The 23,002-nt window shown below is 41.6% G+C and overlaps 1 protein-coding gene across 1 annotated transcript; it reads left to right on the top strand.

The window, feature by feature from the left end:
* On the top strand, positions 1–18,830 carry ngfrb (nerve growth factor receptor b). The gene is made up of 6 exons (XM_030775664.1): positions 1–35; positions 3,861–4,002; positions 7,832–8,191; positions 15,819–16,044; positions 17,251–17,411; positions 18,500–18,830. Exons 2-6 carry the CDS (start codon positions 3,891–3,893, stop codon positions 18,826–18,828), a joined length of 1,188 nt encoding a protein of 395 aa, XP_030631524.1. The 5' UTR covers positions 1–35; positions 3,861–3,890; the 3' UTR covers positions 18,829–18,830.
* The last annotated feature ends 4,172 nt before the right edge of the window (positions 18,831–23,002 follow it).

Genomic DNA, 23,002 nt, shown 5'->3' with positions numbered 1-23,002 from the left:
TGTTTACTGTGATCATACCAGTGTTCCTTGGAGTGGTGAGTAGCACGTAGTCGTTCAATTTGTATTTTTTGGAACCTTGTCTTAATATATAGCCTAATTTAGTTCTCCTACTGTTTGCAAACCTTCGTAGTCTTGCACCTGAGTCTGTTCTTTTGGCTGTCGCTCGTCAAGGCAATGAGCGAGCTGTGATTGGAGCAAGTTTTTGCTTCAGTCCTGCTCATTGTAACCAGCCAGAAATTTTTCTCAAGGTGTTGAATGTATTCACCCTTATGTTTCGCTCTTCCGCGTATAGTGAGCTTCATTGTAGCGCACGTGAGATGTTTGCTTTTTATTAAGTATATTATTAGAATATTATATAGAATGTCTAATATTAAAGGATATTATTAGAATATTGTATAAAATATCTAATATTAGAAAACGTAATTTAGATGTTGGTCTGAAACAAAAGTGGAAATGACTCCTTGGCTTCTAATCATGATCCTTGATGTTGAATTTGTTTTTATTTTTTAAGTTTGAGTTCATTTTGTTTTCAAAACAGTGCTTTCCTACTTCACCTTTCCTTTCGCGAATTTCCTGAGTTTGTTACGATCAGCGTTACAGTAATATTTTTTTTTTGCCAGTTTAGTGGTTCATATTATCACTGGTACAACAAAAATCTTCACTGTGCCTTAATATCAGCCTCTAACACCAATCTGACCCATACGCCCCTCTCAATAACCCCGCGGACACGACTAGATATTTGCAATGCTGCGGGGCAGGGGCTAACAACCTCAGTGCTTTGCTAGGTTGTTTACTGACGGGTACACAGTGTTCATCTCTGCAAATTGTCTACATTCTGAATGTAATCAATTCCCCTCTATGTTAAAAAAAAAAGTCCTGAACTTAGTTACTGAATTTAGCTGCCCCATTTTTAGCAATCCTAGCATCATCTTGTCCCTATTGAGCATTTACACGCCTGAATCCACTGGTTTCACAGGCACGATCGCTGTGTCAGCGACTAATGCAATATTAATATGGCATGTTCTCTCTCTCTCTCTCTCTCTCTCTCTCGTACGAAAAAGCGTGATGACTTATAGGTGCTTGTTACCATCACAGGCAAATCACTTATCAGTTATAACCCCACCCACATTGGAACAAGCGAGGGCCATTAATTTTAAGAATTAAAGAACAAAGCAAGCTGCGACTCAACTCTCTTATGGTACTGGAAACAGCATAGGAAAGCTTACAAGCAGGTATAATCATCAAGAAACAAGAAGTAATTTGATTACTGAAGCGGGTTTTATATCAGTTATTGCATTTGTAGAGGGTTAGAGGCGTCTGATATTTCGCAGATCATATGCTCCCAGTTTCTGCTCCAGAGAATGGGTTCGGTCCTCTGATTACTTAATAAGTGGTGACAGGAAGAGGTCAGTCACTTAAATGCATTCAGCTGAGAAATACTTTAGCCAGAGTCTCTCTCCAACATCTTTAAGTCATATAATTCTATAACTCCATATCTCTCTTATACCTTTGCTCTGCAAACAATTCCAAATTACTTCATTATTTCCCCCCACTAATTAAACCAACAGAGAATATAAGAACCTTTTAATAAAAAATGTAACAACCTATTAGTACCTGGTCTATACATACAACATCAGATCACAGGATCACTGTCATCCGATTCGGCACTTTGATGTAGAAGGGTTGCAACATTCTGCATGTTGTTGCCAGATTTGAAGGCACTAGTAGGACTTGGCTCCTTTTTGGAAGCACTTTGGTTTCTGTAAACATGTTTTTTGCCACGTGAGGTTATTCTAGTGTGTGAATGTGTGCAGATTGTAAGAACTGGTTTCAGGGCTGTGGGAGCTGAACTGATGCACATATGTTGACAGACATATGTTTCTCAGTAACTTACAGCGTATTATGATAGCGCACGCGGGTTGAGGTAGAGAGAAAGGCACGTGTATTTATGTCTTACACTGACACAGCGTAACTTAAAAGATCATGACAGAAATAATTCAAATTAATAGTTAAACAATTACAATTCATCTTTTTCCAGTATACAAGCGTCAGAATTGACAAACAAAGCGAGACGAAACATTTGAGAAAAGTTATTTCTGTTTTGCAACAAACTCGAAAGCTCATGGATAGCAAAATTCCTCTCGGAGTTTTTCATCAGTTTTTAACCTGATGAAGAGCCTCATGTACCTCCCAGCGCTATAACAGTATTCAGGGTTGGTTTTGTTGTAGATCTACATACTTGAACTGTTAAAAACTGTCTTTCGACGGCCTGTATGTCACTCAGCAGACTTCTCATGCATTCCTGAGATGTATAAAACATGGAATTGGTTCCAGAGGCTCAGGACCAGTAAGAACTTGGAGATTATTGGTCGTTCGGACTGGAATGCCTGTTTACGGGAGGGGCGGAGGGGTTGCTCAGGTGGAGGGAGGGAGAACTTAAGAGCGTTATGCTCTGCAGAATACCAAGGAGTCTGTTGGTCAAAGGTATACAGAGAGTGTTTGTTTGTTTGAAGGGATACTTACATATGTCACTATTTGCAGTTTCTTTTTCCACCTGACTCAGAGATACCTCGAGGGGACAGTGGCCCGTGCACCACCCCCTCTCTCTCTAGAGTTGTTATTTCAATCACTTAACAAACTGACATCAGTATTCATCACTTACTTGCTAAAATCATTTGAATGAAATGCTGGAAAGGTCACTTTTGTCATCTACACACCCTTTATGTCAGGACTTGAGTTCAGGTATGCAATTTTTTTTTTGCTTAAAAAACCAAAATGCTGACCATATTGGAACAATTTGTAGTAAAATAAATAAACGGCATAAAAAATCTTATGCTAAATAAAATTATTATAGATTCACAAGGGAGACACAAAGCAATCTAGAATTAACAGTATAGGGATTGAAACCTAATGTAAAACCTTAGTTATGGACCGTCAGACCAGAGCCTTTAATCCACTGAAAGAAATGTTTTTATGTGAAAAATGCTACATCCTGTATGTAACTATAGGTCTATACAAAATCAACAGAGAATGCGAGAAAAACAGGACTGTAACTAGAGAAGCTTAAGAGACACCAGCTGCTTGTAGTTTGGCGAGCCAGTCTTTGTAAACCACATGGCCTTTTTGTGTGATGTCTAAGGTGACAGTGTCTGGTATGATGCATTCCTGTTCCTACGCCTCCTGGACAGAGAGGGCGTGCTGGGGTCAGTGTCTGGAGAGACTGCGCTGGCTTTAAGGAGATCCACATTGGGAGGGGTTAGAGTTGTAATTGAAGGGCTGAACGTTGGGTATGGGGAGCATTAAAGGGTGTAAAGGGTCACATTTACATTTAGAAAACATTACCTTTCTAACCTGAAGTCTGTACGCTGTTAAGACTGTGAGTGACAGGACCGTTATCGGCAGGAGATTATGATTAAGAGGTCATTCCATGTACTTATACCGACTCTTTGTTCTGTCTTATTCCTTCAGTTACGATACATTAAACACTTGGACTTAAAAAGTTTGAAATAATGATGGAGAATGTGAGGCTGGGTCTCAAGTTGAGGACTGAGAGGTGAACTGAAGATGATTTGAAAATCTAGCTCTGGGTAACACAGAAGCATGTGGAGCACCTCTTGTCACTACATGTTTGGCTATTCATTGGAAGTCAGCCATCGTACCACGCTCTGTGGGAAGAAAACAGGCTGAATCTGCCTGGAAGACTCATTACTCATTTACTGCTGACCTCTACATTGCAATATGTTGTACTTCTGAGCCTTCTGGGTAAAGTAATGGAGAACATGAATATGATTATGTTATGTTCTCTCTCTCTCTCTCTCTCTCTCTCTCTCTCTGTTCCTTTCCTCTGTTTCTCTGCGTAGGTTGGTGTGTTGGGAGCACAGGACCCGTGTATGTCGGGTCAGTACACAACAAGTGGTGAATGTTGTAAGGAGTGTCAACCTGGAGAGGGTGTGGTGCAGCCATGTGGAGATACTCAGACAGTGTGTGAACAGTGCCTTGACAGTAAGTTCTCTCTTTCTCTCTCTCTCTCTCTCACACACACACACACACACACACACACACACACACACACACACGCACGCACACACACCTCCAACACCACAGCCTTTCCACTTGGGCAGCGTTAACTCTAGCACCGTAAAATGAACCTGCATCCTTATTTAAAATGCCATTTCCTGAATGCATCCCTAGCCCCACTGTCTGCTCTCTGTCTTTTAAAGGAGAGATAGCTCTCTACTCTCCCTCTGGGATACAGAGAGAGAGAGTGTCTTTTAGCTGTGAGCAGTAATTAGCAGTTAAAGGGGGAACAGTTTGGCAAATGTGACTTGACAAAATACTGTCTGGAGTGATCACAGACCACTCGTAATGTTTCTGGCTGGGAGTTTAATGAATTATGGAAATAAAACATTGGACCAGGATCTTGATGCGGAGAAGGCTGTTTAGCCAGAGTGGATCTCATGATTTGTTACGTGTTTGCAGATAGGGTCAGGGGGTAGAATGGACCATGGGTTACAGAGACCAGAGCCAGATTTTTTATTCTGATTCCCTTTGCTCATTCAGCTGTATCCCATGTTGGACTATCATGATCTGTAGAGAAAAGAAAGAGAAAAGAGAATGGAAGATATGGGTAACAGATCAATGCAAATGCAAAGAGAGGCCTGTAGAGTTTGAGAAAGGAAAAATGTGAATTTCTAGAGAGAGAGAGAGAGAGAGAGAGAGAGAGAGAGAGAGAAGGGTGGAACAGATGAGCCAAAATCTGTAAAGTGTTGATCTTGTCTTTGTATATCTCGGTTATGTGTTGGCTTTCGTATGATGCTGCATGCAATGTAAAAAGATCTTAGTAAGATCAGAATGCATCTATTTAAGACATTGCAGTGTAAAACAAAGTGTAGGACCATACACTTACTTAAATATTCTTCTGTCCCTTCGTGTGGAGCCTTGAGGCAAAATATCCATTGACAGTGTGTTTGACAGTGGACTCCACCCCCACCCCGTGTCAATCAATTCAAACCTTAGACATTCCTCTTCCTGTAATTCCAGCCCCAGTATCTGGCCTCCCCTGAGGGCTGCTCTGGGATCAGCTTCTCTCACCCTATCGTTCAACTATAACCATTATGTGCTGAAAACCACAAACTGTTCCTGTCACAATCCCAGTAGTCCTTTTTTCTGTTTTTTTTTTTTTTTTTGAAATGTTCAATAATGATGTGTTGAAAAGTAACACTTAAACGCATTTTGGTCCAAGATAAATATTCGCACTGTCACACAGACACACATCATTGAAATTGTAAAAAACAGCAGTGTTTGTCTTGACAGACCACATTTCCTTCTTGGAGCTGCAATAAAAAAAGGCTTAAGCAAGACTTTGGCAGCAAACAGAATGCTGTATTTGTTACATAGTACTGTTGGGACATTGTATATTTTACTATGTTTGCCAAATTACTAAAAATTTCATGTTTAAATATGTCATCTCAATAAGGATACTGGTACTTTTTTTTTTTTTCGTTTTATCTATTGGACTGACAGTGTCTCTTGCGAATGATGATAATAAATTATTGCTACAACACACATCAAACTCAATACAGCAGCCAACACACTTGAAATTAGGAGTTACACTGGAGCTCATAAACACATAACAACTGAGGCACGTGGATGGAAATATCTGAGTAATACTACAGCTAGTAACTCAAATGGTTACATTTGTCCTGAACTAATAGTTCACGTACCTGGCGTTGAAAAACCTGCTTTGCTCTTTGAAACAGGTGTGTTATTCCAATGCCTCCCTTCCCTAGCTCGGGGCCTAAACACACTAATCACATGATACACGCGCTCGTCACCCTTCTATTCACCTCAGTAGTCTCACCGACGTGCAGTTGTCTCTTTGAACCTTTGCACACTTTCACCAACACTCTTCGCTTTCACTCTGCATTTTCATGGCCAAAAAAAAAAACAAAACAAAACAAAAATCTGTGACAATTAATTATGAGCTGCAGCTCCTACATGAATTTAATAACCGGTCCTGTTAGAAACATACAGGCTCCAATGCAAGTGTTTTGTTCCATTCAAAGTTCCTTCTCAATGTTACCATAGGCAGTTTTATTGGCTTACCTGTTCCTCCTGGCCTAATTTGAATAGGGTTCAGGCTCAAGAATTCTGTGCTGTCAGATATAGTAAAACATGACATTTTGTCAGTCCTTGGTTCAAGGCTGGATTCTACTTTATGGTATAGTACAGTGGCCCTTATAGTTCCTTCAGTATAGACATTATGTCTGTCTGTCTTCAAGCTTCTTATATTTAACCTTATTTTTACAACTTCAGCACTTTCATGTTTAGATAGTGATTACTGAAGTTTCTTGCAACATAGACCCTTCAAAAACTTCAAATACCTCAAAATGATGTAAAGCCTGAAAGCCTCTGCTTTTAATTTGAGACAGCTTAAAAATGCAAGGCGATGCAGTCAGGTCTCATGAAGTATGGCAGACAAAACGACTGCAAATTCAGATGGAGATAAACCAGCTGTTTCAGAAGGAGTGCACAAACACGTACACACACACACACACACACACACACACACACACACACACACACACACACACACACACACACATGCGCGCGCACACATAGACATGCTTTACTCCAGCATTCCAGAGAGACTGACACATAGAGACATGGCGGTAAAATATAGTTGGCCTGGGCAGTCAGGGTGGCTTTCCTTTTAAGGGCTTTTGACAAACAGAAGTCACTGACTGAATGTTACCTCTGCTCTCTAATGTACCGACAATGACAAACGCCCACACAAACACACAGCTGCTGGTATACAGCCTGTAGTGATGAGCTGATATGCATTATTGATGGGTGGCACTGTGATAATGGCTTTGAGATGGAGGGATGAGGAGGAGAGGGCTGGGTAATGGTAGGAATGGAAGCTTGGCAGAAGGAAAGGCTGAGTGGACGTATTTTCATCTGCAGGAAATGTAGCAACTACCCCCAGCCTCTTAAATAAACCCCAGCAGTTACCCCAAAGAACACAAGGCATTACCCTTCCTCCCCCTCATCAATAAGACAATCAGCAGAGTAGCTGGACAAAACACAAGGGAATCAGGAAGACCATAAAATACGAACTCCCTCTCGTCCAGTGAAGAGACACAATAGCACTTCAGATTCACTTCAGAAGATGAATGTTGCCCTTAGGCAGGCTAACGTTGGCGTTATTGGTCATTCCCATTGAATGTGGCAGTTTTGTACAATAGAAACATTGGGTGGCTCTGAAGTTCTCTCTCCTTTTCTTTTGTTCATTAGTTCTACGTAGCGTTAATCCTGTCAGTGGGGAAAAAAAAACATTTGATCTACTACAAGACACTGAACACTGCTGTACAAAGGCTGGTCGCAAGGGAAGAGCTGTCTACACAGTCTACACACACACACACACACACACACACACACACACACACACACACACACACATTAACATTGGCATCTTGTGTGATTTAAAGCTTTTCTGTAGCCTATCTGAATAATATTACATAAACATACCATATTGATTTTTTCTGTCCCCAATGCACTGCATTCTATAGAACTCCATAAAAAATACTTGTGATATTCAAAACCTTCAAAATCCATTGCTTGCTTGTCATGAAATTGATTCCATGATGGGAAATCATGAACATTATGTGTATTATGTTCTTCACCTCAAATTATGTGCTATGATTATGATTTCTCTTTTTTGCTCTCTCTTTTGCTATCATCTGAAAACTGACACATCATTTTATACACATTAATGTGCTCCTGCTCCCTCTCTCTCTCTCTCTCTCTCCCTCCCTCTCTATCCAATAAGGTGAGACATTCTCAGAGAACTTCAGCCACACAGAGAAGTGTCAGCCATGCACACGTTGCACAGGCTTGCTGCGCATGGAGACTCCCTGCACAGATACCAACGATGCCGTGTGTGTGTGTGACTACGGCTACTTTCGCAGCGAGGTGACGGGCGAGTGTCAGGCGTGCACGGTGTGTCCTGAAGGTCAGGGTGTGCTGATTCGTTGTATGCATTATCGTGACACAGTGTGTGAGGAGTGTGACGAAGATACCTACTCAGACCAGGAGAGTGCACTGGACCCCTGCCTGCCCTGCACCGCATGTGAGGAATCTGAGACAATGATCCAAAGCTGCACTTCAGTTAGTGACACTGTCTGCCAAGGTGAGACTGTGTGTGTATGTGTGTGTGTGTGTGTGTGTGTGTGTGTGTGTGTGTGTGTATCTGTGTGTGATTGAGCGAGCAAGAGAGAGAGAGAGAGAGATTGTGTGAAAACTATTGGAGAGATAGAGAATTTTCCCTGGAGTTCTTTCTGAAGCGTATTTTATCATAAGATGAGACATAGAAGCACAATTATCTGCAGTTTTGAATCGGCTGAATTGTGCTCTGTCACATGGCCTTTCACTGTCTTTGTTGGCCGCCTGTTTCACTGTGTACAGTGAACAGGAGAACATTGGTCTGTTGGCCCAAGACTGATACTGTGCATCTTCACATTAATAGTACAGTACTATTTGGCTTATCCAAAGGTCAAATGTGAAGGGTAATCTCAAAATGCAGTCTTTATGTCTACAACCCACACTCATCCCAGACACTTGTCTTTTCTTTGGTCTAACTTGGTCTCTTCTGACTGGTCTTGGTAGGTCATCATAACGCATTGAGTATGAATAGCTCTCATATCACACAGTTAAACCCTGCAGGCAAAAGAACAAGTCAAGCCAGGAATTCCATTCAGTTCACATCAGGCTAGATTCACTTTATAACATGACTAAACTAGGATAAATGAGAGGTCATTAAAGAAGGTTTGCTGATCACTGCAGTGTTGGAGTGTTTGGAATATGTGTGTGTATGTGTGTGCGTGTGTGCGTGTATGTGTGTGTGTGTATACATGTGTGTTTGTGTGGTGGTGGTAGTGGTGTGTGTGTGTGTGTGTGTGTGTGTGTGTGTGTTGAGGGGGGGGGGAGTGGTCGGTGAACTTGCTGAGGGGGTAAGATTGGGGTTGAGGGGTTACGCATGTAAAACAAGGTCAGGAATAAAACACTCAGAAAGGGTCTTTTGTATCTCCCTTTGACCACCCCAACCTGTCCTTTGCCCTCCCCCACAGACTGATCGTCTGAGTAGTATTTTTAGGATCTGTGAACAAGCTTTACTCACGCTGAAGAATTTTTTATAAACATTTTCTGGATCAGGCTGATCTTTGTATATCTTTTCCACTTCACATACAGAAGTCTTCAGCTTTGGGCATGTGCAGCTGGATGAATGTTTAACACTGAATTTTGTTAAAGCAGTTGAAAGAAGCTCTCTGCCAAGTTACCCACTGCTTAATGCAGTCTCTTTACCCTCTTTATGACAAAGAGGGCTTTGATTTGTATAGTACTTCCCATTAGGGCATTATGTCCTAACTGCTGACCAGCCAGACAACATTATTGGATTTACATCCTCTTTTGTTGTTTTGCCTTTGCAGAGTTTCCACATCATTGGTTCAGATGTGTGGCATGTGTAGCCTATTTACTGACCAATGGGTCTGAATTGACTGATGGCAATACGCGTTTTATAAATAAACAGGACTCCTGTCCTTCGTTCTCTTGCTACGACGCATTAGCTGTACTAATGTCCTCTCTGTGAGAGAGCCGTTTCCTCCCTCATTAACACTGTCCTATCACTAACATCAGGATAAACATCCCTCCAGACTCATCTCCCCTGCTACAACGTGCAGTAATGAGCGACAGAACTTGGCTTGTGTGTGTACATGCGCATGCATATGTGTTTTGCTGGCTGTGTGTTACATAGGCAAGTCCACGTGAACAGCACAACAGTACATGGCAAGAGGAATTCTCTACAAAAAATGCCAGGGGAATGAGTATGCCTGCCCCCCGTGTGTGTCTACTGGTAGCCCACTCACGTCTTCCAAAGTTCTCGTCTGGAGATGTTTATCTTACCACAGATCAGGAAGACGTCTACTTGCTCCCTGCATGACCCAACACTCTGACCTCAGCCCAGGTCAGGGGTGAAGGCAGGCTACTGTGTTCAGATGGGAGTGAAGGCTAGATCTCTGCTGAAGTCCTGAATAAGATTTAGAAACAGCAACATATCATGATCCCCTACAAAAGAGGAGACGTTAAGACAGTAGTTTGGTCAGAGGCAAGTTAAAAAAAAAAAAAAAAAAGACTTTTTATCTAATAATAAATTATGATCTATTTTCTAAAAGGATCACCCGGTTTGGTGATTTTAGCTACAAGTTCTCTATTATTCCCTCCTAAAACCCGCCTTGTAAACAATATGATTGCTTGGCGCGTTTAACTGGTATATTCTCAGGCAAAATGACATAAATGGAAAGAAAATGTTACAGAGAAAATGCACTTGGAAAATAAATATTCTCAGATAATGTGTGGACATGTGTTCTACTGGTAAATGAGTAGCCCAGGGACAGTCAAAAAAGCCGGAGGGTAAGTAACTGATGAAAATTGATCTTCAGTGTAATGATGGGGATCTTGTTTCCTCTAAATTTCCACACTCTAATTTGGGTTTAGTAGCCTGTATGTGACCAACCCAAAACAGAGGAAGCCATTTCTGTAAGGAGAAGGAGGCAGTGTAAGTGGTGTGTAATTTCATTAATAGAGGGATCATTTACAGAACTTCTGCTGTATGTGTGTGTGAGTGTGTGTGTGTGTGTGTGTGTGTGTGTGTCTGTGTGTGTGTGTGGTGGAGGGGATGGGGTGGGGGGGGGCTGTTGTGATTATCAGGAGATATCTCAGATTTGTCCCGTCCTCCACATTATGTTGAAAGCTGGTTTACAACATTTACATTTACTTACATAACACGTGTTACTTCCACGGGCCGCTCAGTGCTCAGACTACTCTCAGACTATGTTCAGACAAGCTAGAGATTTACTAGATCACATTCCTTAACTTTCTTAAAGAATTGCTCTCTGCTGAGTAAAATTGTTTGATTGGAGGAATAACCTTTTGTTTAGTTACCTGGAATTTGGAGGCAAAGTTAGTGTATGTGGGGAAAAGGGCAAGTATGAGGAGAGAGTTAGGAGGTATGGTACATTTAACTGATTCCTCCTGTGTCATGCTGATTCCTAACATGACATAGGCTACACAACTGGACAGAATTTGAATTTAACGTGCAGCACCATGAAAAACAGAAAAGATGTAGCACCATATATTGTAGCAATGTATGTGAATTGCCAAAAATGAATCATGTGTTTAGACGTTTGTCTGTGGCCAAAGTTTGGAGATTGAAGCAACTGTGTTAAAAATGCAAATACTAAATGCTAAAGGAGTGTGTGTCTGTGCCATATCCTCTTTGTCATAAAACGACCAGATGATCGCATCACTTACTCTGTGGACCCTTCTTTCTGTGTGAGGGTGCATAAAGCATCATTGTACTACCGTCGCAGAGAACAATTTTTTTTTTAGTGCTACATCCGTCGACTTATCCCTGCCAGTGTTGACCTTTTAACTTTAAACTCTATCCCTTTTCCTGTCACAAAGTGTGCCTATCATACTGGAAAGCCTTACTCTGTCTCTTTCTCTAGATTTACTCTCATTCCCTGTCTCTCTTTGTACACACGAGCCTCTTTATCTGTTACAGTCGCTCTTTTTCACCATTCGATCTCCAAAACAATGAACTCCATCCATGTGGGAATACTGTACTGTCCTCAGCAGTGTGCCACAGTGCAGAATGTGCCCTGTGACATTCCTTAGGGAATCGCAGGGCTGTTGGAACGGCTTGGCCATGCTTTCGGGGGCTCAGAGGTGAGAGCTAGGCGTGCGGCCCAGCTCGTGTCAACTCATTCATGGCCGATTTTCCGCCTCGTAAATCTCCCCACGGCCCTTGGCTGCATGCTGAGACTGAGTGTCTGATAAGTCACATTGGATAACTGATTTTTTGGGAGAAGTTGGCATTCCCTCTGTAGAATCTGACATTCCAGCTGAGGAATTCTTCTTCTATTTGCCTTTTGTTTTCAAGAGGCTCCTTTTTCAGACCGTGACAATTTACATCTATTCTTTTATCTGCCCATCTTCACCACTGATGTCAAAGTTCAATTAATCGGATTGTAGAGCAAAAGTGTGCATTGTTTGAGCCAACCACAGTGGAATGACATCATCCCTGATCATTAGCATGGCCAGCAACTTGGCCTGGAAGTTTGAATGTGCTGCTGAACAGCCTAACTGCCTCTTTTGTATAGTGGAACTTTTGTGTTTTATATGAAAGACTGTGTCAGGCAGAAAGTTGGTGTCCCATTTGGTGATACATAAAAAGCATTTACATATCACAAATAAGAACCTTGCTATATCAAGAAGTGACGTTTAAATCTTGGATACCATACAGATCCTGTCAGTTGACCTATAGAGAGGTTTTTTGGAGAATTTGACTGAAAAAACTGTAGCACTTGCATCTGATTTGATTTGCTGAATTTTGATTTGTGGGTCTAAAAGCATGGAAACTGGAGTGATATGGAAAGCTAGCGTTTACTTCTTCTAATGAACTTGTCTTTCTCTTCAAAGAAATAAGTCTTTTAGACAGGAAGTGTTTTTTCCCTAATCACTGACAGGAAATTGCCCTTAAAGGTCAAGAGGTTGTTTTGGACACCATTTGCAGGTTAGTGACTGATTAAATTTGGATGTAGAAATAGCTGATCAGGGATCAGGTTTCTCAGCCTATGCCACATTTCAATCATTATATGATCCTGAAGTCATTCTAGAGCATCACTTAAAAGAGAATCAGTGCCAGCCCTCTGATTAAAGCAGAACACTTTGCTTCTATGAATAATACAAATTATAATGGCTTCTCTTTGTTGCATAATGGTTTTGAATTGCTGACCAGAAACAAAGTGTGTTGTGGCCTGGAAAAGAAAAAAGAGAAAGGAAACAGTAGGAGTTTGGACAACAGAGGGGTTGAGATAGTGCCTGGTGAAGAAGAGATAAAACAGAGAGAGGAGAGAAAGAGAGATGAGCAGACAGATGTACACTTAAGGAGAATATGCATTTAAGATAAGAGAGGGAAAGGAGAGAGAGAGAAAGAGAGAGAGAGAGAGAGAGAGAGAGAGAGAGAGAGAAGGAAAGGGAAAGGAGGGAAGGAGACAGAGCAGATGTAGAGAAGCGTTTGTGGTCGATAAAAGAGATGAAGTTTCTCCTCTGCACTCTCAGGTTACTCTGGCTGACCTCTGTGAGTGCCTATCACATTCTGCCGCAGAGAACACACACACACACACACACATACACATACACACACACACACATGCACAGACACATACACCAGCACCACATTCCATATTTCTACTCTCAGTGCTTTTAGCTGAAATCTTAGTCATTATTCAGTCATGTAAGGACATTATTAGTACCAAAACAGAGGAACGGATTTCTGAGCAACAGTAACACTGCTGCTCCGGGAAATGGTCTATATTATAGAGTGAACAGCAGTATTAGTAGTAGTTGCAGAGGTAGGATAATGACACACAATAAAACCATAGTTTTAAGAACTGTTTTGTAACAGTGCCCTGAAATCACCTCTTTTGCTTAACTTCAGTGTGAGGCTTTTAAACTCTTTTACACTCTAGTGATGTGTAGCAAGGCTAGACATTAGCTTGGGTGGGCCTGCACACCTGCGTGCACACACACACACACACACACACATACACACACACATACACACACACACTTTATAGGCACAGTTCCTCTAATTTCATTGTAACTGAAGTCATAAATTTGGGCATGTACTTTCCCCTTGTTAATAGTTTAAATCGAGGATGATGTGAAATTAACTCTTGGCAAATGCTGGGGATATTATGTTGGAGCCAATCTTCTGTCTTTCTCGAAATCCCTCAGTCTCAGTGCTTTTCATTCTGAAGGCAAGATAAAGAGGGTAATCTCATGTCCTTTTACATATTCACAAACTCAAAAGGCCAGTGAAACATTTTATGCGCTGTATATAAGATTAATCCAGATCAGAAGGATAATAGTGATAATCAAGTCAACCTGTCGCTAGAATTATTTAAATAGTTTCTCATAAGAGCTGGACAGTGTGTGTGTGTGTGTGTGTGTGTGTGTAAAGATACAGAGGGCAAAGAGAGGACAGAGAGAAAACAGTTCCAGCTTCCATTTAGCCTTATTCACCAGAGTGTAATCACTGTATCTGATCTGAGTATTTCACAACACTACATCCATTCAGCGGAGTGAGAAAGAGAGAGAGAGACGGCGTGAGAAAAAGAGAGAGAGAGAGAGAGAGAGAGAGAGAGAGAGAGATGTACGTTTTGATTTGAGATAAATTGATAAATTGGGAGAGCAGGAGAGCAGTAAAGGAGATATGTGTGGGAGATAAACAGGGAGTGGCAGCATTAGAGACCATTAGAACATGAAGGAAACATGAAGGTTTAAAGTGAATCTAAAGGGAGAAATAAAGAAATAAAGAAAAAATAAAAACAAGTCAAGGAGAGGAGACAGGGGACCAGGAAGAGAGGGGAAGAAAGAAAAGATGGAATGAATGACCAGAATTGTGTGAAGCCTTTCTGGAGAAGATGATAACCAGCTGAACAAAAGAGCAACAGTAAGTAAAAGAGACATGATGGAGAGATAGATAGTTTGAGAGAGAGAGAGTGGAGAGCAGGAGAAAGAGAAAGAAAGAGAAAGAGAGAGAGAGAGAGAGAGAGAGAGAGAGAGAGAGTGAGGAAGAAGGAGAACATTTTGTGCTTGACAAAGAGGATCTCTGTCCATGCTGGTATCTGGTATCCCCTCTGTGGGGATTGTGTATGTGTGCCTGTGTGTGTGTGAGCATGTGTGCGTGTGTGCGTGTGTATGCGCGCGTGTGTGTGTGCGTGTGCGTGTGCGTGTGTGCGAACGAGTGAGCGATTTAGCGATATGTTGGAGAAGTGGAGTTAATTTTTTTTTTTGGTTGTTTGAGAAAAGTGGAAAGAACAAAAAGGAAAGAGTATGACTGGGAAACAATAATTACAGTAATCCAGATACACACAAATGAACACACCGTGAACACATAGATGCAGTAAACCAGAGCAATAAGAGAAGAGATATGATATGAAATTTTGGCATTCTTTGACACGGAGAATGTAAAACTGTCAGAAATCTACTCGGGGTAGACTCAGTCGTTCTGCATCAGCGCCACACCCAGTCAAACCGTTGTGTGATGGTCTTTAGTCCATTCCCATCCTTAGGGCCTCCATCCTCCCCCTATGGCCAGAATATCTGATGATAGACAATGTGTCCCTCCATCTGTCAGCGGTGTAAGTGAACACTGTCCCCCCAACATACACTCTCACCGTGATGGTGTTCATTGCCACTGCGGATAATTTCTTCATGATCTGCCTCTCTTTCCGAGAGGCTTGTGTTGGACTGTCAACTCTGCTGTTAATTATGAAGTCGACCTGTAGTTAGACTTTTTCCCCTTTTCCATTGGTTCTCTGTTAGATCTGCCGAGAGTGGTTGACTAAACTGTGCCGGACTCAGACACAGGACAACAGTATTCTCTCATCTAATCATAGTCGTTTGGCCCAGTTTTAGGTCTATTCAGTGTGACGCAAACTAAGACCGTTTATTATAGTCCACAATTGAATCAAGCCGAATCAAATCAAAATGACCATTTCTTACCCTGCAAGTGACATCAGTGTGCATGGCTGGTGAGCAAAGCCAGAGAAGACCTAAGTGCCAAGTTTCCATGTGATTTGACTTCGTTTGACATTTTGAGTATTCACACTTTTGCAATACTCCCTTTCTCTAATCTTTCTCTTTCTCTCTCTCTCTCTCTCTCTCTCTCTATCACTCTACTCTAACAGGTCTGAATACTCCCAGCACCTTTGGTTCTCCTCCTCCTTCTCCTGAAGAACCTCTTGTAACAGACATGAGTGACTTTCCTCTGGATGTGTCCACAGAGAGGGTGACCACAGCAGACCCTGGGCTGAAGAATCTGAGGAATGGCCTGAGCGAGAAACTGATCCCCATTTACTCCTCTATTCTGGCTGCTGTTCTGCTGGGCCTCATCGCCTTTGTCATATTCAAATGGTGAAGATGAGAAGAACAAAAATATGAGATAAATGAGCTTTTTGGTTTTTTTATTTGTTATAGCCACGGGTGTCGGAATTTATTATAAAAATACAGACGGGCGGCACAAGGGAATCATAAAACACCAAACTGGTCATAATTTTTTTTTTCTCTTCTTTTTTTCCTGAATCAACTCGAATGCGGTTGATAACCTTCTGGCTCACAAGCCCATTCAGAACAGAGCAGCGTGTCACCTCCATCAGACACTGCTGCTGGGGTATTCCAGCCTCTGAGAGACCATTGTGTTCTGTTTATGGTGTGGTAGAAGAGAGTGAGAAAGAGAGACAGATAGAGAGAGGAAGAGAGAGAGAGAGAGAGAGAGAGAGAGTGAGAGGATGGAGCAGAAATGGATAAGCTTTGAGGTGTAGTCACGAAAACATAATGCCATTTATTGGCTAACAGCGCTGTTCTAGTTTTAAACTTTATCTGATCTATTTTTAATGAGGTCATCCATGTTTTTTTTGTGTAACGGAGGCATCGTTACATTTCATCCTCTCTGTTGGTTTTGTTTGTTTACATCAACACATGGGAGCTATGTTATCATCCCACCATACTCATTTAGCATATATTCTTCTTCAATATTAAATGTGTGTTTTCTCCAATCTTTATGGTTCAGTGCATTTCTGAACACAAACACATTTTTTTTTTTTTTAGTTCGGGAAAATTGAAAGATGACATGAGAAACGGATTAAGTTATGGTTGAAAGGGTTTCACTAGCTGCAGGCCATGGGCAGGGAGACAGCACAACAGAGCGGGACATGAAATATTTAAACACATCATTGGAGGGCATGTGATTGACCCACTTCCACCATATTGAGCAAGAATAACAGTCTGATGTGCATTAGCCACATAATGCCACTCCTCATCATTGATCTATTGTACTGCACTTTATGTACAGATGTAGTGATATCAGATGTTCATTCCTTGGCTGGGAGTGTCAGAGCTGTTTACAAACAAAGGGGTGTGTCTTCTTTGAAAAAAAAAAAATCATACTTTATCAACTGTGAAAACCCATCTGAAATATTTTTTTTTTATCTGTGTGTGTGTTTTGCTTTTCTTCATATAGTTTTCTTTTTAGTGTGAAAACAATTTGGTGTCTACATGGAACTTTCTGTAGTTTTTAAAGTGTTTCTGATCTTTTTTGAACTTTCATTGGTTTGATTTTAGGTGGAACAGCTGCAAGCAGAATAAGCAGGGTGCCAACAACAGGGCGGGCACTGCCAACCCCAGTCAGACTCCCTCTCCTGAGGGAGAGAAACTGCACAGCGACAGTGGCATCTCTGTAGACAGCCAGAGTTTGCAGGAAGGGCAGGGTCAGCCCCATACAGGTAAACACACACACACATGCACTTATGCATGCCACACAGTACCATAAACGCAGACTTTCATATGCAGTGCACAGTACACGTGTATCTTTGTACAAGAACCATGACACATACACATAGCACTAACTTCAAATTACAGCACAGTACATCATTTACATATAGAGGATTGTGGAGTACATAGCTATGTGAGCAGCAGGAATATGTGTCTCTGCATGTCAACTGTGTTATCCCAGCTGCACATGTGCTTTAGTATCTAGGAGTCTAACCAAGGGGTTGCCATATCCTCTGAGTTAGGATTCAGTCAGTCTTTCCTCAGAGCAGCGCTCATGGAAGGAGTCAGGTCTCAAGTGTTCTTCTTTTCAGTACAAGAAAGGAATCCCCTTTAGGGTGTTAGATGTCAGTCAATATGACTCTTAAATTGCACTTCATACATTTTTACAAAACAAACGACAAAATATGAGAAGTTGTAAAAAGAACCAAATTTATTCAGTCTACACAGTTTACTATTCAAACACTTACATGGCTTCTGGTACAGCCCACATTGCAAGCCAGAGAGGAACTGTGTGAGGATGTTTGTGTATATATTCTTGTCTGTGGTTAGTCTGGTGATGTTTGTGGGATAGGAAACATGTGATGAATGTTTTCCCACTAACATCACAGTAGATAGAGGAGGGTCAGATTCAGCTGAGATTTATAATTGAAAAAATCCTTTCATGAATTTCTGTACAGATGTTTCAGTTAATCATGTGAATTTCAGCTAACTTGCTGAATGGGCTTTCCTAAAAATGAACTGAACTCAAAAGTAGTGCTCAAAGACTTCCCTTTCAATGTTCAGGAACAAATGATTCAATGATTCCCCCAGATTTCATTTTCTAAAAGCTGGGAGTGTCCACTGAATGTAGCTTGAAAAAAATAAATAAATAAATTGTAGCACGATTGACAGTGGCCTGTTTTTAGGTCTGCATGTAGTAGAAAGATAATTACCATCTATCTATCTATCTATCTATCTATCTATCTATCTATCTATCTATCTATCTATCTATCTATCTATCTATCTATCTATCTATCTATCTATCTATCATGTTTCTCAGTGGTGAAGATGGATGGTGGCTCTGCTCTTTCCCTGCCTCTGCACACTCGTGAGGAGGTGGAGAAACTCCTCAGCCATACCTGTGGAGGAGAAGGAAGCGGGGCCACAGAGGAGACTGACTGGTGCAGCCTGGCAGGGTTGCTGGGCTACGAGGAGGAACGCATCGCCTCGTTCCGTCAAGAGGAACGTCCAATCCAAGCTCTGCTCTCTGACTGGGCAAGTCAAGATAGTGCTAGCGTGGACACGCTTTGCACAGCCCTGCGAAAGATCAACCGAGAGGACATCATTCAGAGCATCAGCCTCAAACCCACTGCTACATCTGCTGTTTGAGAGAGAATGGCACGTGCACACACACACACACACACACACACACACACACACACACGCACACACACACACTTCATTTCATTTCACACACAAAGAAAGAGCAAATCTTCATCTCCACATGCTCCTTATCCACATCACACTTTCTGGATAATCTAGGTGTTATACATACTGCCCCTGCCCTTAGATGTCTTTCGTTAGGTGTTAGTGAGATGTGCCTTTACTCTCTTAGCGAAGGCCCACACTGTTTTCACTGACTGAATTTCCCCTTCTTCAGCTTCTTTTTGCATGTGTCCTTCACCCAATGCTAAACGTTCCCAATGCTAAATATTCACCTCTCACATCACCGGTCAAAGTCCCATGACCTTTTTACCCATCAACCGCCTGCCTCAGTCATCACCCTTATACCCATCATCAACCGCCTGCCTCAGTCATCACCCTTATACCCATCAGCTACACTACCCATCAGTGCCTCTCAGTATCTGTATAGTAACCACTGGCTTTTTTTCCTCACTCACCTTCATCTAATCCACCCCCAAACCCTGCGACCGATCAGCCTTAACACTAGTCTGAACTCCCTCAATAAATATATATTCATGTTAATCAAGACTTTCACCTAGTGACTAACGATGACCTCAGTCATCCTGATGCCATTGCTACACTTTGCCTTTGTGCTGTGAGTCTGGTAGACGCAGCTGCTGTTGCCATATACATTCATATCTATGATTACAAGCCATGGTGACTCTGTTGCCCCCTCTATCCTTAGAGTCATAAAAGCCTCACGTTCACTGCCTCCCCTCAGAGCTCAGTAAAGCTACACAGTCTGGTTATCTAACTTATTACATTGCATTACATTACAGAATGTATGTAAGTGTCATTGAAACATTATGGCCAAATGAGACACAGACCAGTGGTCAAAAGACTTTGAGAAGAAAATCACCAGTCACTGTTTCATGTCTCTCCTGCAGACCACTACACACTACTCTCACTCAAGCCTGAATTTCGTCATGTGTGCTTTTGATTTAGTCAGTGTGGTTTTGAAAACACACCAGTTAACCGGCAATTGTATTGGCACCGCACCCCCCCCCCCCAGCCGACAATTGTATTGGCACCGCACTCCCCCCCCCACCCCCCACCGCGTCCCCCGTCCTAAACAGAGTTGTATATTCTGTAAGATTAAAGTATTCAGATGAATGTGACTACATGTGACTACATGAAAACAATGACTGATTCATTGCGCAGAGACTGCTACCTATTACCCACTGAAGAAGAACGAGCTGCTCAAGAGTCACTGATGCTGTAAATGGAGAAGGATACACAGCATGGATCATTATACCAACAATTATACGCCAATTATAACAATTATACCGTCAAAAGTATCTTCACTCCAACGTCCAGTCCATCAACACTGCCTGATCTGCCTTCATCTTTCAACACAGCGTAGGGAAAATGAAGCTCTGAGACTCTCGACATGACAAAGACTGCAAAAACCACCCCTCCCCTATTACTGTATTTGTTTTTTTGTTTTGTTGTATTATCTTCTCAAAACACCGTGTATTGAACTAGCATTTGAGAGAAAAGTGACTTGTAGAACATTCCAGATGGACTCCAGTGAGTTTGAAGTCCCAGCTGTCCTGGTGGTCTAAGCTGAAACATTAGATGGGCTGTTTTTTGATCAGGAGAGTAAAATGGGTAAAATGATACTGGTCACTACCTGCCCAGGGTCATCACCATGACAAAAGAGCTCGGTCACGCAATCTCTGACCCAGTCAACGTGCAGAAATGAGCACACACACACACATGCACTCGCACACTCCCACTCCCACACACTCAGAGAGAGACAGGGAGAGAGAGAGAGAGAGAGAGAGAGAGAGAGAGAGAGAAAGCAAGAGCGGGCAAGGGAGAGGGGGAGAAAGAGTGAGGGAGAGGGGGAGAGAGAAACAGTGTGAGAGAGAGTAAGAGAGAGAGAGAGAGGGAAGGAGAGAAGAGGCTGCCCTAAGAAAGAAGCAAATACGTGTAAAGTGGACGTTTTCTACAGAATATGTATCACATGTATCAAAAGTCACAGTGACAAGTGAGGGTGAACTGGCTGTAAGAAATAAGAAACTGAGATCAAAGGTATACGTCAGGAGGACAGCCAACAGCTCTGCTCCTATTCGTTAACCTTCCTTCATCACCATTACACTAATATGATCCAGGCATACCTTAATCACATATATTGAAAACAGACATTCAGTATCTGGGGGTCTGAATTTGTTTGGCTTTCGTAATTAATAACAACTGAGTGCAACTGTCATATGATAAATAGAAAACTTAAAAGAATAATCAGTAATATGGTCAGATACACTTTCATATTTATGATACGTACACCATACATGTGTTCTGCTAGTGTGTCTGCCACTGTGTACTCTGGGCAAACCCTGTGTGTTTCTCCATGCATGTGTACCGAGCTGAAATCCAAGGTACTACACGGTGTATTAAAAAACATGATGCGATGATAAGCTAAAATGTAATTCTTCAGGGCAAAAGGTCAAACAAAATGAAAACAGATATCCAGGGGATATCTTGTTTCTCAGGGTGGTTTGTGCCACTTCTCTACACTGTGGTGTATTGTTGGATGTCAAGGTGTGGCCAGATATTGGTTTGTCAGGGCCCTTAAAGGGTATTGGGAGTTTGTGTTGTGTGTAGAGAGGGAAGCAGCAGCTGTGGTCTGCTCAGCCAGAAACAGTGCGACATTAAGCATCCTTTTCTCTCTGATGAATAGGGATGTTAGGAGGCCAGCACGGGGGTGAGGGGTGTACAATTTCCCTGTTGTCTGTACAATGCGGAAAACCCATGATACATAAGAGAGTTTAGCCAGCATTCGAGAAGGTAAAGGGAGTAGTAATTTACAAGACATAGACCACGCCACAGCACAGCTGTCTTTTTATTTGACATGGATGCATTGTATTCTGACATTATATCTACACTGTAACCTCTTTTCCCCAAGTTTTACTTTTCAAAGCGTTTTGCATTATTTAACTGTGTGTAGCATAGAAAATGATGTGTAGATTTCTGCTGAATGTCGTACTAAGAACGTGATTAAACTCTGATGCAAGAACAATGTAATTTTTTTGTTGCTTTTCACAAACTTGGTTTTTAGTGTTATTTCATTGTTTTTGACTGATGAATATGGCAATGAGCAATGGATATATTTGACACACTCTTCAAGTACAAACACTCTCTAGAAAGTATACATTCAGTAGTTCTCGATGAAGGTTTTTCTCCTCTGTAAGAGAGGGGTTGTGTATTTCTGATTGATAAATGGTGTTATGTTTCTTTCCTAAATTTGTCTGATTAGATTGTAGCACTTATATGTGTAAATATGCATTCTCTATCACAAGTGCCTGAGAAAAACTTCAGGTCTCTGTTCTTCCTTTTTTGTTATTCAGTTTGATTTTTTTTTTTATTGATTTTTTTGTTTGTGATTAATTTGTTAACAGTTGTTTGTTATTGATGTTACTGTTTTTTAAATAGGGCCTAAGAGGCCTGAAGGGGACCAGAACTGTTCCTATAGTAACTCTGAAGCCAATCTTAACCCTGTCTGTCAGTATAAAACCACCACAATTGAGACTCCAGTGCTCTGACTAAAATAGAGGTAGTCACTGCTCCTCCTCTTGTGTTTTGATTGTTTCTTCACTTTTGTTTTAACTGGTTCTAACTGACTTTATTCGCAATCTGTATTATGATGACCTGGTTCAAAATCTGCTTTTATTACCTCTTTATACTGTTGTTCGGTATTAGTGAAGAAATATTCTATTGAATTTGCAAAAGTAGCACACTGCTTTTAGATAGTCATTTGAAAGCGATCTACAAATAGTCACAAAGATTATCTAGTTAACAAGAGACAATCAGGGAATCTGGGTACAGTGACAGTCCTTAAAACATAAAACGGAAGTGGTTAAAACATAAATAAAATGAGTATGAAGTAAACTTGAGTGGGTATCTGGACAAACAACGCAAAACCAAGTTCTTCATAGAAGTTAAGTTAAGCATTGAGTAAGGGGATAACGTGGGACAGGTTGGAGGCGATGAGAGGAGAGGAGAGGAGAGGAGAGGAGAGGAGAGGACAGGAGAGGAGAGGAGAGGAGGGGAGAGGAGGGGAGAGGAGAGGACAGACATCAAAGTTTGTTATGGTAAG

The sequence above is a fragment of the Chanos chanos genome, chromosome 5 (assembly GCF_902362185.1).
Source record: "Chanos chanos chromosome 5, fChaCha1.1, whole genome shotgun sequence".
NCBI lineage: Eukaryota > Metazoa > Chordata > Actinopteri > Gonorynchiformes > Chanidae > Chanos > Chanos chanos.
The sequence above is the reverse complement of the archived record's forward strand: the minus strand, read 5'-3'. Positions and strand labels throughout refer to the sequence as shown.